Below are 24,836 nucleotides of genomic sequence, written 5' to 3' on the forward strand. Positions count from 1 at the left end.
TGATGTGTTGTGTTGGATTTCCCCCCAAATAAACACTTTGTATTCAGGATATAAAGTACTCTTCTTTTCCACATGTTTAGCAGTTTTACTTTAGTGCCTTATTGCAAACAGGATGCATGTTTTGGAATATATGAATTCTGTTGAGGCTTCCTTCTTCTCACTCTGTTATTGCAGTTAGTATTATGGTTAGCGTTACGGAAAGTATTAGACTCACAGATGTAAATTCTCGGGCCGACTCTTTTCTCTGTATATATCAATGATGTCGCTCTTGCTGCGGGTGATTCTCTGATCCACCTCTACGCAGATGACACCATTCTGTATACTTCTGGCCCTTCTTTTGACACTGTGTTAACAAACCTCCAAACAAGCTTCAACACCATACAGCACTCCTTCAGTGGCCTCTAACTGCTCTTAAATGCAAGTAAAACTAAGTGCACGCTCTTCAACCTGTGCCCGCACCTGCCCACCCGACTAGCATCACTACCTTGAACGGTTCTGACTTAAAATATGTGGATAACTACAAATACCTAGGTGTCTGGCTAGACTGTAAACTTTACTTTCAGACTCACATTAAACATTTCCAATCCAAAATTACATCTAGGATTGACTTCCTATTTCGCAACAAAGCCTCCTTCACTCTTGCTGCCAAACATACCCTCGCAAAACTGACTATCCTACCGATCCTTGACTTCGGCGATGTAATTTACAAAATAGACTCCTACACTCTACTCAGCAAATTGGTTGCAGTCTATCACAGTGCCATCCGTTTTATCACCAATGCCCCATATACTACCCACCACTATGACCTGTATGCTCTCGTTGGCTGGTCCTTGCTACATATTCGTCGCCAAACCCACTGGCTCCAGGTTATCTATAAGTCTTTGCTAGGTAATGTCCCGCCTTATCTCAGCTCACTAGCAATACCCACCCGTAGCATGCGCTCCAGCAGGTATATTTCACTGGTCATCTCCAAAGCTTACACCTACTTTGGCCACCTTTCCTTCCAGTTACATTTACATTTACATTTAAGTCATTTAGCAGACGCTCTTATCCAGAGCGACTTACAAATTGGTACATTCACCTTATGACATCCAGTAGAATAGTCACTTTACAATAGTGCATCTAAAGGCAGTTCTCTGCTGCCAATGACTGGAACGATTTGCAAAAATCACTGAAGTTGGAGAATTATATCTCCCTCACTAACTTTAAGCATCAGCTGTCAGAGCAGCTTACAGATCGCTGCAGCTGTACACAGACCATCTGTAAATAGCCCATCCAACCAACTACCTACCTCATCCCCATATTTGTTTTTGTTGTTCTGCAATTTTGCACACCAGTATTTCTACTTGCACATCGTCATCTGCACATATATCACTCCAGTGTAAATTGCTAAATTGTAATTACTTCGCCACTATGGCCTATTTATTGCCTTACCTCATTACTTCATTTGCACACACTGCATACAGATTTTTCTATTGTGTTATTGACTGTACGTTTGTTTATCCCTTGTGTAACTCTATGTTGTTGTTTTTGCTTTGCTTTATCTTGGCCAGGTCGCAGTTGTAAATAGCCTACCTGGTTAAATAAAGGTGAAAAAAACTAAAATGTTGTTGATCCATCCTCAGTTTTGTCCTATCACAGCCGTTAAACTCTGTAACTGCTTTAAAGTCACCATTGGCCACATGGTGAAATCCCTGAGCGATTTCCTTCCTCTTTGGCAACTAAGTTACGAAGAATGCTTGTATCTTTGTAGTGACTGGGTGTATTGATACACCATCCAAAAAGTAATTAATGACTTCACCGTGCTCAAAGGGATATTCATTGTCTGATATTAAATTTAAAAAAATGCCAATCTACCAATGGGTGCCTTTCTTTGTGTGGCATTGGAAAACCTCCCTGGTCGTTGTGTTTGAATCTGTTTGAAATTCAGATTGTGTGGGGGACAGAGATGAGGTAGTCATTCAAAATGAGGAAAAAGTAACACAATAACAGTGTACTTGGTCTTCTCTTCCCCTCTGTATTGAAGCCATCCAAAATGTTATTTAACATTTTAGTGATACAGCAGACACTCTTATCCAGAGCAACTTATAATTAGTGCATTCATCTTAGGATAGCTATGTAAAACAACAGTCACAGCTGTAGTAAGTACATTTTCCCTCAATAAAATAGTTATTAGCAAAGTCAGTGCTAGTAAGAAAAGACACATTTGGGGATTTATTTAAGATACTATTTTTAGAGGTAGGGTTTCAAACGTTTTTGGAAGATGGGCAGGGACTCTGCTGTCCTAACAGAGTGAAGCTTTGTTTTGGTTAAATCACTGCCAGGACAGAGAAGACTGTGCTGAGCGGGAGCTGTCCTCCCGTTGGGGTGGGACGGCCAAGAGCAGAGGAGGCAGAACAGAGTGCTCAGGCTGGGGCGTATGATTTGAGCATAGCCTGAAGGTAGGGAAGGGCAGTTCCTCTTGCTGTTCTGTAGGAAAGCACCATGGTCTTGTAGTGGATACAAGCTTCGACTGGAAGCCAGTGGAGTCGGTGGAGGAACGGGGTGACAGGGGAGAACTTGGGAAGGTTGAACACCAGGTGGGCTGTGGCTTTCTGGATTAGTTGCAGGTTTTTTTTGGCACAAGAAGGAAGCCCAGCCAACAGAGAGCTCCAGCAGTCCAGACGGGAGATGACAAGTGCCTGGATTAGGACCTACGCCGCTTCCTGTTTGAGGAAAGGTCGTACTCTACAGATGTTGTAGAGCATGAACCTGAACTGCCTTGATATTTGCAGAGAAAGACAGGGTGTTGTCCATGGTCACGCCAAGGATTTTTACACTCTGGGAGGGGGACACCATGGAGTTGACAACCGTGATGGAGAGTTCTTAAAGCGGGCAGGCCTTCCTCGAGAGGAAGAGCAACTCCGTCTTGAGGTTGAGCTTGAGGTGGTGGGCCGACATCCAAGCGGAGCGACCTACCAGGTGTTAAATCTCATCATTGTCCAATGCTAGTCTGGCCTGTTCTGTGACATCCAAAGATGATGGCGAGCAGAGAGGAGAGGTCCCAGGACTCAAGCCCAAAGATAGAGTCTGAGGCCTGGCCACAGAGATGCAGCCTGAGCCCTTATCACACACCTAATCCACTGGCCACTCTACTCTGTCCAAGTGCTAGAACAGGCTCTGCTGATTTGGGCTGGCCTCTCTCAGATACAAATACAGTGCCCTTCCTTACCACTACATATACTGTATATTCACCAGCCCAAAGCCCACAAGACACATTCCACCTCTGTTCCCAGTGCCACCCAGCTACAGTAGGGAGACATGCTTGATGTGATAATGATGTGTGAGATGCTATGAATATCACTCAAATCATTCATCCTCCACTGAAAAGGTTGCCATACCCTTGAGCAATAAGTGTGTTTTACAGAATACAAATTCAGGTTTGTCTGTTTTATAAGATTGTATCTGTGAACGTATTCTTTTTTAAATAAAATGTTTTATCTGTACAATTAAAAAGGGGACAAGTTTTGACAAGTCTATGAGATATTTTAGGCATAATCTATCCCGACACACGCAGACAACCGAATACGCATCACATGCAGAATCCTAGCATTGTATTCAGTAACTCACACTTTGCACACAGACAAAGAGTCAACCAAAATAAACAAGGAGCAAGAGTGATAGAAAGGGAGAGAAAGACAGATCGGGAGAGGAGGGAAGAGAAAACAGAGAGAATGAGAGAGAAAAAGACAATGAAAGAGAGAAAGAAGGAAAGAGAATGGATATTAATGGGATCTGGCCTGCAGGCCTCCACTCTCCATCCAAAAACAAACTCCACCCTGAGAGCACACTCCTAGAGGCTGTCAGTGTGCCCATCTACCAACGGCTCACACACACACTCCACACCTCCTGAGCACACACAGAGGAACAGCTAATAATTAGACACAACCGGACAAATACACACTCAGCGACTAAATCATGTTTCTGTGACATTTTTGCGGTGTAGATATGAAAGCTACTTTGTTACCACACGGATACAGCAGAGAAGAAAAGCTAAAACACAACACACATTTACAAAAACTAGTTACAAAATATTTCCATGACCATATCCATAGGAGTAGAGCTCTCTCTCATGTGGCAACTGAAAATATTCTCTGTCCATTCATACCTTTATCAAAACGACATCCACTGTTCTCTCCCCCTTTCCACGCAGACTGTACCTCCGCTTGTGTCGCTCGTACATCTTTCCAGGCAGTGAAAAGGAGTGGTTATTAACAGAAATGCGCTAGATTCCAACATGAAGCCCAGCCTTGTGGAGTCCTTCGTAAAGTTTGGGGAAAATGAGCAACTCTTCCCACATCTGCTCACAGAACCAGCCCCTGGGTCTGACCCTCCCTCCCTCTCTCCCACACACTCCTCCCTCCTCTCAAATTCACTGTTACTCACCGAGCCTCTCCCTCTTTTCCTGGCCTCCCTTTTACTGATACTGCTTTTTTTTGGCTTTTTTGGCTGTTTTCCTCTATTCATCTATTTCCATTTTCGGTTCATTTCCCGTCCTCTTATCCTCCCTTCTATCTCCATCTATTTCCTCTTCCTGTGTCTCTTTAGTGACGAGTTGAACAGTGTTGTGCTGTGATGCTGAGCGGCAGGGAGAGCGTGAGTGTCTTTGGAAACAGTCTAAGGCAGCCGGCCATGAGAGAAGCCTCTGAGGCCTGCCCTGCATACTGCCATCCTGACCCCAGGAGAGGGATGCTCTCCTACAAACGGTGATTCCTCGGCCATAAGGAAGAAAGATAAGTCTTTTCCTAAGGGAAACTATCAAATAAAAGTGTGTTAGTCACATACACAGTTTAGAAAATGTTATAGCGGGTGCAGTGAAATTCTTGTCACTAGCTCCTAACAATGCAGTAAAATGTCAAATAACTACACAAATAATCAAAAACAAATACTGTTACTTCTCCCATAGGTTTCTATTAAATAGCACTACAGTTAGTAATTGTTTTCATTAAAAACAAATATTTAAGTAGAAACAGCAAATGCATGGTAAACATCCCAAGCTCACAATTCATATCTCAATGTGAGTAAAATGACCTCGACCCCCGGGAACAGAAGAGGAGGAGAATGCAGAACTGCCCTCTGTGTGGAAGACTGGGGAAGAAAGCAGGAAAAAACTCCACATCTGCAGACAGATCAATGGAAAGGACAAACAGCTAGAAGCATGGCAACCATTAAAAAACTGTCCACTTGACGAGAGAGAGAGAGAGAGAGAGAGAGAGAGAGAGAGAGAGAGAGAGAGAGAGAGAGAGAGAGAGAGAGAGAGAGAGAGAGAGAGAGAGAGAGAGAGAGAGAGAGAGAGAGAGACTTGAGACGTCTGGGGCTCCTTCCATTCTAACAAACACGTCTGGGCAGCAGAGCAGAACGCAACACAACCCCTGGAACCAAGAGCAACATGGTCCTAATCCTACTACTCCCCAGGGCACACTACACTTAACATTAGGAGAGGAACAGAAAAGAACAGACCAAAATACATGATGTGCCCATCTTGTTTAGGGTTTTTTTCTAGTCAGGTCATTCTCATTGGTGAAAACCTATCACTATGGAGAAGGGGGAAAACATGTGGTTTAGCTTCTCTTTTTCCTTCCGACTGCGTAACTTGCAAGAAATGTCCAACCAATTCACATTGTTACATCATTATTACAATTGCTAAGATAGTTCAAACAACTGGCAGTCTGGCTTAGCAGCCATTCTGAATAGGAAGTCACACACGAGAGCAAAGACAGGACAAAGCCATGCAAGCTGATAGAAACACACTGTGCACATAGAGTGCATAGCCAGAAAATGAGAAAACAGCACAGAACACTCTCAAGGGCACACACACACACAAATGCACACACACACAAATCACCCTCATAGCCAAAGCTTCCTGTTTCTATTGAGACTGATCTGCGTGCCCCGCCCCCACCCGACCGTTCTAACAGTAAACACTTCCATATTTCCTCCAGCCTCTCGTGCTGCGCTAACAAACGGCGGCCTTCTATTTGAAGGCAGTCGTTTGCATGCCACAACAAACTCTCAACACATGCCTACTGTAAATAACAGCCCTTTTCAAAACATTTAAGAAGGCAGAATTCACTAAATGTCACTAAGCGTATCATTTCCCATGCTGCCTGCTCAGTTAGCATAGTGGTGTGGGTGCAGCTCGTCCCCTGGGAGAAGGATCATTTATCATAAAAGGCAGTGGGTCAGGGTGGGTTGAGAGAGGGGGGCACTGTGAAGGGGCCTTTGTAAATCCCTGATGCATACAAACATAGAGGGTCTGAGACTGGGTCTCTGCTAAAATACATGGCACCTGTGGAGCTCTGGGCTTAGGACCTAGGCTAGTTCAGGACCATAACCAAAAAAGACCCAGGCTGTTATAGGACTACCCTATAGGACCTACACTGGTGTAGGACCTCCCTACAGTAGGTGTTAGAGAGAAAGAAAGAAAAACAAACTATGTTTCCTCATAGACTCTTAGGACATTTTTTAAAACTAGGCAAGTCAGGTCAGAACAAATTCTTATTTACAATGACGGCCTACCAAAAGGCTTCCTTCGGGTATGGGGGCTGGGATAATACATAAATATATATATATATAGGACAAAACACACGTCATGACAAGAGAGACAACACCACATAAAGAGAGACCTAAGACAACAACATAGCATGGCAGCAACCTAAAAGGGTTATTTGGCTGTCCCCATAAGAGAACCCTTTGAAAAACCCTTTTTGGACCCAAGTAGAAACCTTTTGGGTTCCATGTAAAACCCTTTCCACAGAGGGTTCAACCTGGAACCAAAAAGGGTTCTACCTGGAACCAAAAAGGGTTCTCCTATGGGGACAGCGAAAGAACCCTTTTGGAACCTTTTTTTCTAAGCGTGTATCCTGCTGTACAACTACAGAGGACCTACGGAGGAAGAGGAAGAGAAACCAGATGGAGGGAGAAGAAGAGGGACATATGTAAAGACTTAGTGAAACGACTGATATTCCCCTTTTCACACACACTCACGACAGCTAGACTCACTATTGTCAGACTCAGTGAGCCATGAACAGGCTCAGTGTGTTCGTCTAGCTCCACTGATCAATCTCACTGAAGACTTCACAAGCTACCCCTTCCTCCCAACCCAACCGTCCCCAAAATCAAACAATATGGTGGAAAACCTCCTTCCTGTTATGAATGGAGCACTGAGCAGCCTCAGGACCTACTAAGTTGTACAGTGCCCAGACAGCCCATTTCACTGCAGTAAGGACGAGTGCCAGATTTATAACAGCCTTAATACCATGCTCGCTTTGGTAACCTGTGAAAACTCAAAAAATCATTACCCTTCCTAATCACAATTGCTGACTAAACTGCAGGCTCTCAAGAATGCCTCTAAAATATTACTGAACCAAGGCTTCTGGAGAAGAATAAAAACAACTTTTAATAATCTGTCTTGTCTTTTTCTTGTTAAAACCATATGAATTGCAGCGAAGAGCAGCCCAAGCACACATCTGGAGGTAGTTATACTAGAACACAACACAAGGGGGTGCCTGAGGACACACAGCCGTGGCTGGCAGGAACAGAAGCTCCATCTGCTCTGTCTTTCAGGACTTACTTCTCTCCCGGCTGCTCTCTGCAACTCTTCCCCCACAGTACTCAAAGAGTTCTGTTTTTCGAAGATTACTCAACTGTACCTCGCATTAACTCCTTCACACTAAAATCTGTGATGCATGTCAAAACAAAGCATTCCACAAACGTAACATCTTACTTTATATCATCAATGTAACATCAATAGTGAATCTGTAAGTGCTCTATATTCTCCTTTGTATGATCCATGTATTGTTGAAAACTTTGCTCATGAACATTTTCAAACAAATGTAGATCTCTGGTGCAGTCTGTCGACCAACATGCCACTCCAGTTGATGTAAAACATCTCTCTGTTGGTGACAAGCACCAAGTTATTATTCCAGGCATCTCCTCCAATCTGTCCCTCTGACATGTTGTCATAATCAATGAGGCAGAAAACAAAGATTGTGAATAAAGAAGATAGTTTACTCAGGCCATTTACCATTGAAAAATGTTTGTCACGGTTCCTGTTCCTGTTAAACTCAACTTCATGATTTACGATGGCGTTGAGCGGCGACAGGTGTTGGTGGACTGGAGCTCCGACATCACATAAAATGACATTTTTATCCAAAACGACTGAGTTCAGCAACTAAAACAATAGTCCGCAATTACACACGACATTGTGTGAGTTTCTTAAAAGAGAGAGCGCTCCAGAGTTAGTGTAATTCCTTTCAAATGCTAACAATGTAGGGAGGTGGGAGTCTGGCCAAGAGAGAGCTGCGATAGTGGCCCTGTCTACAGTTCCTTCAGAAAGTATTTACACCCCTTTACCTCCTCCAGATGATGTTGTGTTACAGCCTGAATTAAACATGTATTAAATGTATATTTCTTGTCACTGGCCTACATACAATACCGCATAATGTCAAAGTGGAATTATGTTTTTTTAAATGTTTCCAAATTTTGTGTGCAAAGTTTTTATCAAGGCAAAGGGTGGCTACTTTGAAGAATCTAAAATCTAAAATGTATTTTGATTTGTTTAACACTTTTTTGGTTACAACATGATTCCATATGTGTTATTTCATAGGTTCAATGTCTTCACTATTATTCTACAATGTAGAAATAGTACAAATAAAGAAAAACCCTTGAATGAGTATGTGTATCCAAACTTTTGACTGGTACTGTAAATCTATTTGAAAATATATAGTAAGACTTGAAAATGGGTTTCTACCAATGATCAACAACCAAATCAACAGAGCTTGAAGAATTTAGAAAATAATAATGGGCAAATGTTGCACAATCCAGGTGTGGAAAGCTGTTAGAGACATACCCAGAAAGACTCACAGCTGTAATCGCTGCCAAATGTATATTTCTGTATTTAATTTTCAATACATTCGCAAAAAAACAAACATGTCTTCACTTTGCCCTTATGGGCTATTGTGTGTATTGTAGATGGGTGATACATATTTAATTCAGGCTGTAACACAACAACATGTGGAATAACTACTTTCTGAAGGATCTGTATACATCTACATGCCACTCCCCAGATTAGCATGAGAGCAGCACAGCTCCGCCACATCCACAGACTGGTGGGGGGAACAGAAGTACAGAACAAATTAGAACTGAACAATACTAAAATACCTCATGAGGAAATACAAGTGTCATCGTTGCAGACAGAGTTTAAGCTAAACAACGTCGATGACGAGCACACGGTGAGATTGTGGTGTGATTGTTTGTGTGATTGCAACAGTGGTGCCACACACCATGTGTTTGTGGCTGAAGCATATGACATGAATGAAGTATACAGTATGAGATCATCCCAGTCACATAGGCTCTGTGGCCTATGCTGACACAAAATACCACAAGACAATCACAAAGGAAGGATGCCTACATCTGCAAGGTCAGTCCCTCACCATAACATCATTAAGCAATAAGGCTGGAGGGGTTGTGGTATACGGCCAATATACCACGGCTAAGGGCTGTTCTTAAGCACGACGCAATGCGGAGTGCCTGGATACTGGCCCTTAGCCGTGGTACAGTATATTGGCCATATACCACAACCCCAGAGGTTTTATATTGCTATTATAAACTGGTTACCAACGTAATTAGAACAGTAAAGATAAATGGTCTGATATACCATGGCTGTCAATCAATCAGCTTTCAGGGCTCGAACCACCAAGTTTTTAATACCTACTATACAACAGAAGGACACCTTTTATAACAAGGTGGTCAAAAACCGATAATGACAATTGTATGAAACAATATGGCTTCCCATAGGAAGAGATATATTTCTAGAGCTGTGATGGAGGGCAGTGCCCTGGCCCTGCTGGTGTGGATGTATCATGCTGGTAATAAGACACTTCCTCTTCCTCCCTTCCTTCACACTTCTGCTGCTGTTGTCAGACTGTTATTTCTGCCTCCCTCTCGACGGCTTGTTTCTTACCCCTCATATCACTCCTCTCAGGGGAGAGAAGATACAGTGAGGTCATCTTTCTTTTCTCCTGGTTAAACAGGGCAGGGCAGGGCGCACACACACAGTGAACCGCATGGCCACAGCTTTCCCAAATCTTCCCACTCGACTTTTAGAAGACTGAGTTCAACATATCAGGCCGAAAAGTGCGTCATGTTTGTACGGACATCCCCAAAAAGTGAAGGCAAACATGAAAAGGGTTTATTTAGTGAGGTCAGGTGAGACTGCTTCCCAGAAACAAATAGTCTCCCAGTCATGAAAAATGTTACATTAATCAAACTACATGTGACTTCCCCCTGATTTGTGGGAACTGGAGTCACAGTACGTTTTTACTTATGTTCCAAGTTATTAAACAACCTGGGACTGTACATTCATAAACACATGAACATAAACTCACCAGTGTAGAGTCTGCCGTGTCTGAGAGGGATTCCTTCTTCTCCTTCTCTTCTCCCTGGGATGGACAGACTATGTCTTTGTCTGGGGAGAGATACAGTAAGAGACATAGGTATGACACAGGAAGAGGAATATGAAGCCATGACCTTATGGAAAAACTAACATGGAATCATCTCAGTAAATGAAACTTCATTTGAACTCAAAACACAAACTCATAATAACGAATCATACCAGTAGTGTCTAATGTATAAAATGGTCTATGCCTTGACAACCATTTGGATAGCAACAACAAAGCAGCTGTCATGCAGGAAGAGAGGAGGTAGGTTGGGGGAAACATAGTCATTTCTATTAGGGAACAATGATGTTGCTCAGCATCAGTCAACACTGCCCTGCTATTTATACCACATCAGTGTAGATGTAGAGGATCTATTCTGCTTCATATTCCCATCCAGACGGGAAAGGGCCAGGGCGTAGCCATGTGCTTACAGACGGCCAAGATTTGGCCCGGGGCTCCGAGTGGAAGACCACCGTTCAGGCTACCTCTATTTTCAGAACCTACTGTAAGGTCTGGTGAGATCATTGTGTTGTTGCTTGGATACACAGACTGACATACATAAATACACAGCCAGCTCCATTCACATAGTGCTCTAGTTGACTGATATGAAGCCTTTGACCTTTTCAGACTGACTAAAGGACCAGAGGCCAGAGTCTCATGTTATTTTTCTCCTGAAAATTAAGCTTCTCTAATTCACATACTGAAGCTGACAATATTATGGACTTGAGTTACATTTTGTTCTAGTTTCTGTTTGGGGACTTGTTTGACGTAAATATTCCGTAGTTCAACATCGCCAGAATGTCATGACAAATGACAGCCTCTCTCTAGCAGCAGTTGACACATAGCTGAACTAATGGTCACATGCTCAGAGTCATACGACAGTGTGCTATGCCTCAGAGCAGGCGGTGCACTTCAACAGCATTTAAGGGATGCACACTGGGCCTGAACTTAGCAGCTGGGCCAGGCTCAGATACTGTATACAGTAGAGGAGGGGTCTCCAAAATGTAGTTCACCAGCTAACAGCAGCTCCCAGCCATCCTCAAGTTTCAAATGTTTAATTAGTTGTATGTACGGGATACGCATGGTGTACATCGTCCAATGAAATGCTTACTTGCAGGTTCCTTCTCCACAATGCAACAACAATAAGAAATAATACAAGATAAGAACACAAACTATGAGGAGCTTGCCAAGCAATTCTGAAAGTATGTGCAGTTTATCACCCTGTGTGTAGCCAGTTAATGATGCTAATGATAACCGTCTTGAGGGTAGACAGAAAAACTTTCCCCAAAAACATTCTCAAGTAAATGTTAATTGCTAAGCAGGCTTACCTGACAGAATATGATTATTTGTATCAATTGGTTGGCCATTGTTTTGCAAACTAAGTGCTGTATCAGTAGTCCTAACAGCAGAAACATTCCTAGACAGACACATTCCTCTCTTGTTTAATACACAATTAAAGGTGTAATACACAACAACAAAAGAATCGCCTCAAAATTGGTCTTCTGATGCATTGACATTGACTCAGAACATACATTTTCATGAATTCTCTATGAATATGTGTATTATTGAGAGTAAAAAAAAATCTAAAACCAGGAAAACGTCCTGAGTCAATGTCAATGCATCAGAAGACCAATTTTGAGGTCTTGGAAAATAACTAAACAAATGTGATTTTTTTGGGTGTAATTCACCTTAAATTGTGCATTAAACAAGAGAGGAATGTGTCGGCCTAGGAATGTTTCTGCTGTTAGGCCTACTGAAAAAACAAACGGAATTCCAGAAAATACAAAATATCGTTTTATGGGGCCCCTTTATAGTTGCTTATGAACCATTATTTTACCAGTTATATTAACAGAAAACACATCTCTTGTACATCAAGGAACAGGGGGAGAATAGAAGAATGTGCCTATTTAAAAAAAAATGTATAAAAATTATGCTAGAGAAGGTTAGAGACCCCTGCAGTAGAGGGTGCATGTAAATGAAATATGAGCTTCATGACCCAAATCGCTTTGAATTTCAGCTAGTGCCGATAGTCATCTTCCTCTTTGAAAAATGTCAACTGTATACTAAAAGCATTCTTCTTGAGCAATAAATTAATATCTATGTAAGCAAAACAAAGACAAAAACTGCAAAATCAGGATATAAAGGAGCCATAATTAGCTTCAAACTAGCTATATGTGTATTATTATGTGGCCATACCTTTCACTGGCTTGTCAAGCTGTCTTAAATCTTCAGAATGCTCTTCTTTAGTATCCAGTGTTCTCAAACACACACCATCCAGGCTTTCCAGTGTGTCTGAAGACTGAAGGCCCAAGGACATGCCAATGACTACTTCCACAGGGGAGCTGTACTGCTCGTCATACAGGCCTTTTCCATTGTCTAGCTCCAATGGGGAAGTCAGCTCTGGATTCAGGGATGTACCACTGTCTGGGTGTGTAAGGGTGGTCAGGGTCAGGTCACTGGGTGTATGTGTATGTTCAGGTGGGGCTGGTGGGGCCGGGCTCTCTGGGATGGCCTCCTGATGTGTCAGCTCTGAGGATCTCTCTGGGGAGATAGAGGAGGAGGAGGATATGACCTCAGCACTCTGTCTGTCCACAGCCCTTTCATCATGTAATAACGTGTGCGAGTGGGAGTCTGCACACTCTCTGCTGGCTTCTACACTTTGTTCCTGTGTCAGACTCAGGCCTGGTAGTTGGGCCTCCACTCCATTCTCACTCCCATGTGTGGTATTGGACAGATCACTGTTCTCCTCTCCCTGTCTGACATGAGGCTCATCTGCTCCCTTTGAGGGGTTCTTGACCATCACATCCTCCTCTAATGGACTTGCTGAGACAGTCGGACCCCTGTCTGAGGTGCTAAGGTTCTCAGTGGCCTCAGACACCGTGACCCCTGACCTTTGTGCAGTGTCTTTGGGTCCATTCTGATGCTTACTCTGGCTCTCTGCGGCAGCTTCCTGTACCTGGCCTCCCTCCAGCATGGAGTTTGAGTTGCATTGTTCTAGGCTTGCTACAGCAGCTGCTACTGCTACAGCCACCACTGCTACTGCTGTGGCTGCTATTTCCTCTCTACATGCCAGAGAGTCTGCCTCTTCTAATGATGCCCACTGTACAGACACCTTCTTCCCAGGGGCCTCCTGTCCTGTGACTGTCCCCTCCTTAGACAGTTTGTCTGTGGAGCAGCCGACAGACTGGACGAGTTCCCCCTCCTCAAAAGAGGATGTGTGGACCGTGACATCACAGTGTTGTCGTCCCATGGTCTCTCCACTCTCTCTGTCCTCAGCTGTTCTGCTGGCTAAGTCAGTGGACGTCTGTTCCTCACATTCCTGCCCAGTCTCGTGGCCCTGGCTGTGGGTGCCGTCCTGGTCCCGCCTTGGCTGTGGTGGGGTTGCCACTACCTCCACTGTATCCTCAACTTGCTGATCCAGGACCTGCTGCTCACTGGGTTCTTTTGCTGTAACGTAACCTGGTCCGTGTGAATGGCTGCTCTTGATCTCTCCCTCCACCATAATGGGGCTCTGCTTCATGCTGTTTGTGTCAGTCTCTCCACTTCTGCTGCTGGTTGTCTCAGTGCTACCGTTGGTCTGTTGGCTGGGGTTTCCTGCCTCTGTCTTTCTCTCGCCTGTACCGCCCCTCTCAGACTCCCAGGTCCGGTTGCTGTTATCGGCCCACTCGGGCTCCACAGAATAACTTGTCACTGCTGTAGTGGTTTCCTGTCTTTGTTCGGAGTCCTGTGCCTCTACAGCTTGTGCCTCATGGCGGCTCACAGCTCCCGTCAAAGTCTGAAGAGTACATTCAGAAGTGGCCTCAGCATACTCCACCTCAACCTCACCGCTATGTTTATCGTGCTGTCCATTCTCCACAGGAGCCCCAGACTCCATCTCCTGGATGTTCTCAGGCTCGCCCTGCCTTTCCATAGTCCTCTGAACACTTGTGTCCCCACAGCCACTACTGCTGCTGCCTGTAGTCCTCAGGGACTGATGCTTAGCTTCCGTGTGTTCCTGAGACTGCGCGTGGCCCATGGCTCGTGAAGCCTTTGTCGGAGCAGCAACAGCTTTATCGCCCGTCTCAGTCTCTGCTCTCCACTTCTCGTTCTCTTCCTGGTTCCTTTTACAGCGCCCTGCCTTGCTGCCCTGCGTGGCAGTGATTACGCCTGTCCTCTCTCTATCAGCTTCCTCCTGCTGGTCTCCACAGGATGGTGCGCTGAAAGCTGGAGTCTCGCCCTCTCTCCGCTGCTGGGCATGGCTGTGGGGGGGCTGGGACTCTGTGGCTGAGTGTGCTGATGTGTTGCTGATGCCACTGGATCCTGCTGTTGTGTTCAGCTCATCTGGTGACTGCTGCTGGAGCACATGATCTTCCTACAGCACAAACAGAAACACAGTGTGAATAACAAATGACACAAATAATAAATCACACTATTTATTATACACACACACACACACACACACATATTAACTTCCTGTAAAGATAAGATGTACAAAAAACTTTCAGAGCAAACAAACGGAGAGCATGCACGTAACTCACAATAGGCCATGTTTTCTCTTTTGGCAGATATTAATTAGCTAGCTAGTGCACACAAGATTTGGTTGTAGGATCTGAGAGTACATACTGTACTGTATGAGCCCTTAGCTCCATTAGGAGCTGTAAGGAATACCTCAAGTCATGATTTAAAACAACAACATGTGAGAGTTAAAATCAGAAAGAGATGAAAGCAGACATGGTTTAAAAGCAGATAGTTTAAAGCAGAGTTATATATCTCACCTTGTCGTCTCTGTGGCGCTGTATGAGTTTCTGTAGCTCCTCCACCTCTCCCTTTAGGCTGGGCAGAGGTTTCCCTAGCAACGTGTCCACCGTCAGGGTGTATGTGTTCAGTTTAGGGTGGTGCTGCAGCACTCTGCCTCCTGGGTAACACTGTCTCTCCTCCGTCTTTATCCGGGTCTCTGACAAGGTCTCAACCCTGCCCAACACAAACAGAGCACACCGTGTCAGAACGGAGGTAGCCAAATCACATAGCACTGATTCAGCATTCAGCACCACTACCTACGCCCATAATATATCACCTAGTGTGAATGACAGGTTCATTCCGGGGGTAGGAAGGCACTGGAGACATGGTGTACTACCAAACCTTTCATCAATCGACCGCCAACCTCCAAACTGGTTGAGCTTCATTGTATTGCTACTTCTACTCGGTCAGCTTTCTGGTATTTAATTCATTGTTCTACGGTATCAGTGGAATTGAAAATGAAAACACTACCTCTCCCTTTCTAATCTACTTCACGTGAAAACACTTCTGCCGAGTAACAAAAATGAAGAAAAGAGACCAAACATGGCTGAGCTAAAATTAAGTTTCCTTCATGGTTCTAGACTAAATGTGTCTTGTAATGGGTAAACCCAGGCAGGGACGAAACGTCTATAGCAGTGTATTGTCCTGTTGAGCTGGCTCTGGGTCTGTCTCTGCCTGGGTAGAGTCACATTTTCTACTCTCTTACAATGCGTGTAACTGACCCCAACTGACTCAGGGGTGATGATGTCACTGCTGGTACACTCCGGTGAGAGACACAACAAAACAATCTGATGGAAATAGGGCTTTAGAAACAAAAGGAATGAGGGAGTATGTAAGTCCCCCTCTAGCCCCAGCCCCATGAAGCCCCTGGGACAGGAGTGCAGACCTCGGTTCAAATAGTATTTGAAATAATTTAAAATACTTAATCTGTGCTTGATTGAGCTTGCCTGGCATATTGGACCAATGGAATAGTCCCAAAAACGTCATATCCCGGCCATATGGTACTCCAGGCCGGTTAAAGCAAACACAAAAAAAGATTTCAAATAGTATTTGAATCCAGGTCTGCAGTAGTGATGCGATCTAGGGCTGTTCTCACCTGCCTCATGGCGCTCAGTGCCAATGCAGGGCAATAAAGGGCTGAATGGGTGTCCATGGCAACCCCCTGACATCACTCAGTGGGGACTGAAAGGCAAGACGCAGGGCGGGGAAAGAACATAGGCACTTTGTGGGGCCTGAGGCAGCCTCACCTTTCTCCACATCCAGGGGAGATATCTTAACAACACACAGAACTGCACTATACATGTTAGAGCTTTTACTACTTTATTACTGGATTACTAGTATACAACTTAACCAACTTCTTCCCACAGTCAGCAGGTGGAATTAACACATGTATGCTGTCTTCAGAGTTGGAATTCAGTCATGACACCTAACTGTTTTCTTGTGCAAAATAACAGCAGGCCCTCTGCTTCTCCCTGACCTGAACTAATCCGGTCTCAGAGCATTTAACACCAGCAGCCAGGTCACTCAATCTCTCTACTCCCAGCTTAACTCAGGACTACTTCAAAAACATACTAGCTTCCCCTAACAATATCAGACAGATAGACTTGGTGTCCATGTGAAGGAGTACAGGTAGTGTAGGTAAGTAGAAAATGCTGGTCTGGTTTGGAGAAAAGCTACAGCTTGGTTCTCTTCTGTAACACACACACACTAACTCTCCGAGGAGCTCCCACCAGGCCCTTTTCTTTCCTATGGTTATAAGGTTTCACCGCCTCCACCAAACCAGGGCACGGCTGACAGACACCCAGGATCCGGTGACCCAGGGGACAGCCTGTGTGACGCAGACCGACCGAGAGACACCGTTGATGTGGCCTGAGAGTGTCCCTGGGCCAACTCTTTACTGTTTCTGGTCAGCACAGGATAGCATATCTCTGTCAAGGACTGGGCGACACCTCAATCTCCATGTTATAGAGAAAGCTGATGATCTCAGGTGATCTCTGTAATGAGGTTGCTCATATGTGCTCAGCTGGAGAACAGATTACCACCGTGTCACGGACACTGATGGAACAGGTAAACAAACTGGTTTGGTGAGGTGCCAGTGGAGGTTGTGTTCATCGTCTACCAATAGGACAGAACTACCCTTGCTAGATCAAATGTGATAAAGCTCTGACAGTTTGTATACAAGGACCCGAGAACATCTATTTCCCGCCACTTGTACATCTGGTGCCTGGTGTTTTATACAGCTCAGATGTGTCACAGAGCACATGAAAACCGTCCCATACAGCTATCACAGCCGGTGAGAACGCTGTGCAGTCTACGAGCTGTCATCTGGCACGTACACTTTTCCTCCTAATTCTAGGTACATTTTGTGATTTAATCCCACGACAAAAGACCCATACTAGTTTGATTTGATGTACTTTAACAAAGTGCATATAAATAAAGTTGGATTCTGTGGTGATTTCTGTGCTGACTTCAGCTGTTTACAGCAGCAGTCCGGAGTTTGTCCTTGGTCGGTCTGCTTATCTGTGTGTACGGCCAACACTCCAAACACATTTCAACATCCACAACAAGTCCCTCCTAACCATAGAGCTGCTCCCATTCCCATGGTTAGACCTCTCGTTGATTTGGATTCCAAATCCTAGTTTGCTAGCTAATGTCTTGGAGAATATAGGAGTGCAAGAGTATGTGTTCAAAAAAGAGGAAGAGGTGCTAGGTAAAGATGTGACGATGTTGAGAGCCAATAAATACTGTGGAGAGGGCTGTGCCTTTCATTCACAGATAAAACAGCAGAATAAATTATGATGAAACTGTTAGTTCAGCAAGTTCTGATGTTCAGCATAAAGTCGGTCCCAGGGTTAGTAGAAACGATTGGCTAGCCAGCCTACTCCCATAGAAAGATAATAATAATGTATCTGAAGTTTATTACTAGTGTAATAAAGGCTATTAAAAGGTTATTCGTGTTTAGATCCTGTGTGTAATAAACAGTATGTGATCCAGTTAAGTACTTACTCAGTGAAGAGCTGCTGTAGCTGGTCGTGGCCCCTCTTCTCTGCCACGCTGACTGGTGTAGAGCCCTGCTTGTTGGGCAGTCTGAGAGCCTCTCTGCCTCCTGGCTGCTGGAGCAGAAACAAGGCTACCCTCCGCAGACCGCGCCGAGCCGCAAAGTGCAAGAGGGTCTCGTGTGGACCGGGCTCAGCTGAACGGGACACACAGGGAGGGAGAGTTACACTGGGCTCAGAGACGGTCAACAGTTACATCCTTCTAACTAGAACACAACACACATTCAACGATGTCCTGCCAGTGAGCATCCAACAACACTCCTCTGCTTAATATCCAACCTGTTTTCTCTACTACCGTGTGACCAATAATCTGTTTTGCAGTACAGTATGTTCATATGTAAATCCCTCAGTGCGTTTGCAGGCGGACACGGTCGTCCCTCTCTCCACTCTCCCTAACACCTCCCACCTTCGCTATCAGCCTTAACTGATAACCCTGTCAGAGTCCCGCCCCCTAACCTGTGTGACACACTGTCCTTCCTGAGTCATATGTCTATTAACCCCACCCCCTCCTACCCTCTCACTCCTACAGGTCAGACTGCTGATTCTCTGCTTCAATGCACACTGAGTCACCAGGAAGGCCTGACGAACTGTGTGTCTAACTAAAAAAACACACAGCTATAGTCCAATTCAGTGTGAGTAAGTGATTAAGTCTTATGGAGACCTTCTCCCTACCAATCACAATGATGTAGTAGGAGATACAGTGGGGCAAAAAAGTATTTAGTCAGCCACCAATTGTGCAAGTTCTCCCACTTAAAAAGATGAGAGAGGCCTGTAATTTTCATCATAGGTACACTTCAACTATGACAGACAAAGTTAGAAAAATAAATCCAGAAAATCACATTGTAGTGACATCTTTAATGAATTTATTTGCAAATTATGGTGGAAATTATGGTGGAAAATAAGTATTTGGTCAATAACAAAAGTTTATCTCAATACTTTGTTATATACCCTTTGTTGGCAATGACAGAGGTCAAACGTTTTCTGTAAGTCTTCACAAGGTTTTCACACACTGTTGTTGGTATTTTGGCACATTCCTTAATGCAGATCTCCTCTAGAGCAGTGATGTTTTGGGGCTGTTGCTGGGTAACACGGATTTTCAACTCCCTCCAAAGATTTTCTATGGGGTTGAGATCTGGAGACTGGCTAGGCCACTCCAGGACCTTGAAATGCTTCTTACGAAGCCAGTCCTTCGTTGCCCGGGTGGTGTGTTTGGGATCATTGTCATGCTGAAAGACCCAGCCACGCTTCATCTTCAATGCCCTTGCTGATGGAAGGAGGTTTTCACTCAAAATCTCATGATACATGGCCCCATTCATTCTTTCCTTTACACGGATCAGTCGTCCTGGTCCCTTTGCAGAAAAACAGCCCCAAAGCATGATGTTTCCACCCCCATGCTTCACAGTAGGTATGGTGTTCTTTGGATGCAACTCAGCATTCTTTGTCCTCCAAACACGACGAGTTGAGTTTTTACCAAAAAGTTATATTTTGGTTTCATCTGACCATATGACATTCTCCCAATCTTCTTCTGGATCATCCAAATGCTCTCTAGCAAACTTCAGACGGGCCTGGACATGTACTGGCTTAAGCAGGGGGACACATCTGGCACTGCAGGATTTGAGTCCCTGGCGGCGTAGTGTGTTACTGATGGTAGGCTTTGTTACTTTGGTCCCAGCTCTCTGCAGGTCATTCACTAGGTCCCCCCGTGTGGTTCTGGGATTTTTGCTCACCATTCTTGTGATCATTTTGACCCCACGGGGTGAGATCTTGCGTGGAGCCCCAGATCGAGGGAGATTATCAGTGGTCTTGTATGTCTTCCATTTCCTAATAATTGCTCCCACAGTTTATTTCTTCAAACCAAGCTGCTTACCTATTGCAGATTCAGTCTTCCCAGCCTGGTGCAGGTCTACAATTTTGTTTCTGGTGTCTTTTGACCTGTCTTTGGTCTTGGCCATAGTGGAGTTTGGAGTGTGACTGTTTGAGGTTGTAGACAGGTGTCTTTTATACTGATAACAAGTTCAAACAGGTGCCATTAATACAGGTAACGAGTGGAGGACAGAGGAGCCTCTTAAAGAAGAAGTTACAGGTCTGTGAGAGCCAGAAATCTTGCTTGTTTGTAGGTGACCAAATACTTATTTTCCACCATAATTTGCAAATAAATTCATAAAAAATCCTGCAATGTGATTTTCTGGATTGTTTTCTTCTTATTTTGTCTGTCATAGTTGAAGTGTACCTATGATGAAAATTACAGGCCTCCCTCATCTTTTTAAGTGGGAGAACTTGCACAATTGGTGGCAGACTAAATACTTTTTTGCAACCACTGTATCTCCTACTACATCATTGTGATCGGTCTCATTTATCAATCATATGAAGGCACAAATCTGCGCGTAATCCATGCGTAGGATCATGTACACGGAAAGTGTGAGATTTATCAGTATAAACATTTGGTTGGGTGTGTGTGAATTTACACACAACCATGACCATGCGTACACACGCGTGCCAAGTGCTGGAATGAGGGAATTGCTTGTCAAGCACAGAATGAGGAAAACATATATGTTGACCTTTTTTTAAATTATGATAGTGGGCCTAATAATGATGATAGTGGGCCTAATTAATTGTATTTCCATTGTGAATTCATGCAACATATCTTGAGAGGCTATATATAATTTGACCATATCAGTGCCTTTGTTACAATATTAATCAATATAAAGTACAGTCATTTTGCTAAATTCGAGGCACGTGTGAAATTGAAACCTCTGTTGAAATACTATAAACCAGTGAGACAATGAGAAAAGGCTGATCATGTTGGAAGATTTGGCACACGCTGCATTTCGCAGAGAGTGCGTTTTTAGAAACAGGTGGGACTTTTTTGCAGAAAGTACAGATCGGTTAATCAGATATCGTTTCCCAAAACCAATCTCATAGGATCTTTGTGAGGATGTGAGACCTACTTTAGAAAGGCCAACGTTCCATTCCGGTGCACATCAAAGAGCTATCTAGCCTCTGGATTTTGGCAACAGACACGTTTCTGCGGGAGATTGCAGATCGGCATCTCACATCCCTCTATGAGCCAATGTTTTGGATGAAATCATCAGCAAAACACCATCGCACAACAGGTTGAAGTCAAGAGGGGTTTCTTTGCCATCAATGGGTTCCCAAATATAAACTGAGCAATAGACAGCACCCACATCACCATAAAAGCACCATCCCATAATGAGCAACTATGTGAACAGAAAAGGTTTCCACTCTTTATGTACAGGTGATAGGTTATGTGAAGCGCAAAAAACACTGCTAAATGTGGAGGCCTACAGAAGGGAGCTGTTGAGGATGGATGGCTTATTAATGAGCCTACTCATTTGAACTCTATTTTCCATTGCTAAGGCAACTTGAAATGGCTCAATTGGTCCTCGCTATATACTTACGTTTGAATTTTTAATGATCAAAATATAACCGAGGCAGCCAAATGAAACCTTTTGGTTGTACTCAGTGTTTTGTTCTAAGCTTTTTTTGGTTGCGCCGTTGTAGGCTATTTCATGGTACGGCGTTGTATATTCCCCACTGGCTTTAAAGGGATGATTTTTACCATAGATGGTGGTCACTGTTTACCCACGACTGCGTGGCCAAACAAGACTCCAAAACTATAATTAAGTTTGCTGACGACACAACAGTGGTAGGCCTGATTACCGACAACGATGAGACAGACTATAATGAGGAGGTCAGAGACCTGGCAGTGTGGTGCCAGGACAACAACCTCTCCCTCAATGTGAGCAAGACAAAGGAGCTGATCGTGGACTACAGGAAAAGGCGGGCCGAACAGGCCCCCATTAAAGGGGCTGTAGTGGAGCGTGTCGAGAGTTTCAAGGTCCTTGGTGTCCACATCACCAACAAACTATCATGGTCCAAACACACCAAGACAGTTGGAAAGCGGGCACGATGACACCTTTTCCCCCTCAGGAGACTAAAAAAATTTGGCATAGGTCCCCAGCTGCTCAAGAAGTTCTACAGCTGCACCATCGAGAGCATCCTGACGGGTTGCATCACCGCCTGGTATGACAACTGCTCGGCATCTGACTGTAAGGCGCTACAAAGGATCATGCGTACGGCCCAGTACATCACTGGGTCAAAGCTCTACACCCAAGCCATAAGACTGCTTAACAATTAATCAAATGGCCACCCGGACTATTTACATTCATACTCCCCATTTGTTTTGTACACTGCTGCTACTCGCTGTTTATTATCTATGCATAGTCACTTCACCCCACCTACATGTACAAATTACCTCAACCAACCTGTACCTCCGCACACTGACTCGGTACCGGTACACCCTGTACACAGCCTCGTTATTGTTATTTTATTGTGTTAATTTTAAAATTTTAAATGTTACAATTTTATTTGGTAAATCTTGTCTTAACTCTTTCTTGAACTGCACTGGTGGTTACGGGCTTGTAAGTAAGCATTTCACGGTATTGTATTCGGCACATGTGACAAATAAAGTTTCATTTGAACCAAATAGCCAAGGTTGTGCACGAGCACTGAGAAGAATTGGTATTTATCAACAGTTATCATCTCCTTACCACTGTGAGTATGACGCTCGTAGGATTGTTTGATAAATCACACTTTTTCTATGCGTACAAACATTGTACATTCTGTTCGTGAGTAGTCTTTTAGAATAGTTTCTACACAATGTTGATAAATGTGGCCCCAGGAGTCTTGAAGCAGAGATTGTAATCACCACTGCAGAGTAGAGGTTGTTTTTATGTTTTGGTGTCATTTTCCTGTCAGAAGATGGCAGAGAAAAAGGGAAGTAAAACAAGAAAAGCAGGCACTGTATTTCATCACACTGACAGACACACAGTACAAAAAGAACAAAACAAATGTTAGGAAATTGTAATACCCAAACTTACCATAATGCATGCATAGTAAACAATATAAACTCAATGGCCTACAGTGGCAGATGAGAACGCCTAGAGTCATTGACGGGAAATTATCAACGTGAAAAATAAAATCAACCCCGCTCCAGATCTCTACAGACTCAGTTCAGTGGATCTGATTTGTAGAAACACAGAGACAATATGAGCATGGGCTGTCATTTCCTCTCTGTCAGCCCCATTCTATGGTAGAACGCTCACTCCAACAACCACTTACAGGAGTAGGGAGAGACACTAACAAATCAGATTTTCCACCAGTGCTGGATTCTCATGGCTACTTTTCTCCCACAAACCCCAAGTCTAATAGACGCCGGGCGATGCGCTGGAATGCTAGCAGATCCTCTGTTGGCATTTAGAGCGCTGGCAGCCGAATTGACAAGGGATGAAATATGCCTTTAGGAGTTTTTCTGAGTTTTTCATGATATTAATGCCCCTCTGTGCTTTATTTTACTCAGAATTAGTTTTTGTTCTAGGCCAGACGGTGCCATCATGCAGCTAACAGAGAGAGCCTCTGGGCCGGTTGGTGCCAGCAGAGCCAGCTAACAGAGAGAGCCTCTAGACCGGGCGGGGCCAGCAGAGCCAGCTAACAGAGAGAGCCTCTAGACCGGGCGGGGCCAGCAGAGCCAGCTAACAGAGAGAGCCTCTAGACCGGGCGGGGCCAGCAGAGCCAGCTAACAGAGAGAGCCTCTAGACCAGGCGGGGCCAGCAGAGCCAGCTAACAGAGAGAGCCTCTAGACCGGGCGGGGCCAGCAGAGCCAGCTAACAGAGAGAGCCTCTAGACCAGGCGGGGCCAGCAGAGCCAGCTAACAGAGAGAGCCTCTAGACCAGGCGGTGCCAGCAGAGCCAGCTAACAGAGAAAGCCTCTAGACCGGGTGGGGCCAGCAGAGCCAGATAACAGAGAGGGCCTCTAGACTGGGCGGTGCCAGCAGAGCCAGCTAACAGAGAGAGCCTCGGGGCAAGGTGGCCTGCTGCTAGCTCCAGTTTCAAGGCTCACTGTGCCTCACCAAAGTGCCCTGGACCAGCTTCAGGAAATGCCAGGGCTGGATAAGGCATTAAACAGCTGGTCCACTCTACCGGCAGGTTGGGGAGAGGAATGAAATGTTCCTAACCTGACTGCAGCATCATCTATTCTAAAAGGACCATTCATCTTTCCCCCTTTTCTTTTTTCAAACATCAAAGAGTTTTAGAATCAAATATTATCAGGGAAGACCTCAGGTAATAGTGGAACCGGAGGAGATGCAAAGCACAGGGGATATAAGCAGGCTCACATGTCCTACCAAATAGAGGACAGCATGCTTTCATATGGGTGCACGTCAGACCCAGAACCACCTGAAGCATATAAACCGGCCAATCTGACAGGTGTTTCTAGCTCGCCATACATTGTTGGCTTGTTCTGTACATTGTTACTAGGCAGATCCCTGTGCTCTTACATGCTGAATCCCTGAGAAAAAAAGGATCAAAGCCATTCTGATACTATAAACCTATCCCAATGTGTTTAATAGTGATATATCTATCACTGAGTGGACAAGACAAAGCAGTCCTTTGAGAGGCTGATAGGAGGGGCTCAGTCTTCTAGCTCTGTGAGTTTTTGTGTTCCTCTT

At 44.5% G+C, this 24,836-nt stretch overlaps 1 protein-coding gene across 7 annotated transcripts in view; it reads right to left on the reverse strand.

Moving 5' to 3' along the window:
* Positions 1 to 24,836, reverse strand: part of LOC118400863 (A-kinase anchor protein 13-like) — a 163,472-nt gene that overhangs the window by 50,701 nt on the left and 87,935 nt on the right. For all 7 annotated transcript variants that reach the window (XM_052475049.1, XM_052475048.1, XM_052475047.1 and 4 more), the window contains exons 5-8: positions 18,261 to 18,447; positions 15,233 to 15,428; positions 12,675 to 14,829; positions 10,428 to 10,507 (exon numbers count right to left, since the gene is read on the reverse strand). In XM_052475049.1, coding sequence (XP_052331009.1) covers positions 10,428 to 10,507; positions 12,675 to 14,829; positions 15,233 to 15,428; positions 18,261 to 18,447 — 2,618 coding nt within the window. The remainder of the gene's footprint in view (positions 1 to 10,427; positions 10,508 to 12,674; positions 14,830 to 15,232; positions 15,429 to 18,260; positions 18,448 to 24,836) is intronic.

Source organism: Oncorhynchus keta, chromosome 22 (genome assembly GCF_023373465.1).
Source record: "Oncorhynchus keta strain PuntledgeMale-10-30-2019 chromosome 22, Oket_V2, whole genome shotgun sequence".
In the NCBI taxonomy this organism is placed as follows: domain Eukaryota; kingdom Metazoa; phylum Chordata; class Actinopteri; order Salmoniformes; family Salmonidae; genus Oncorhynchus; species Oncorhynchus keta.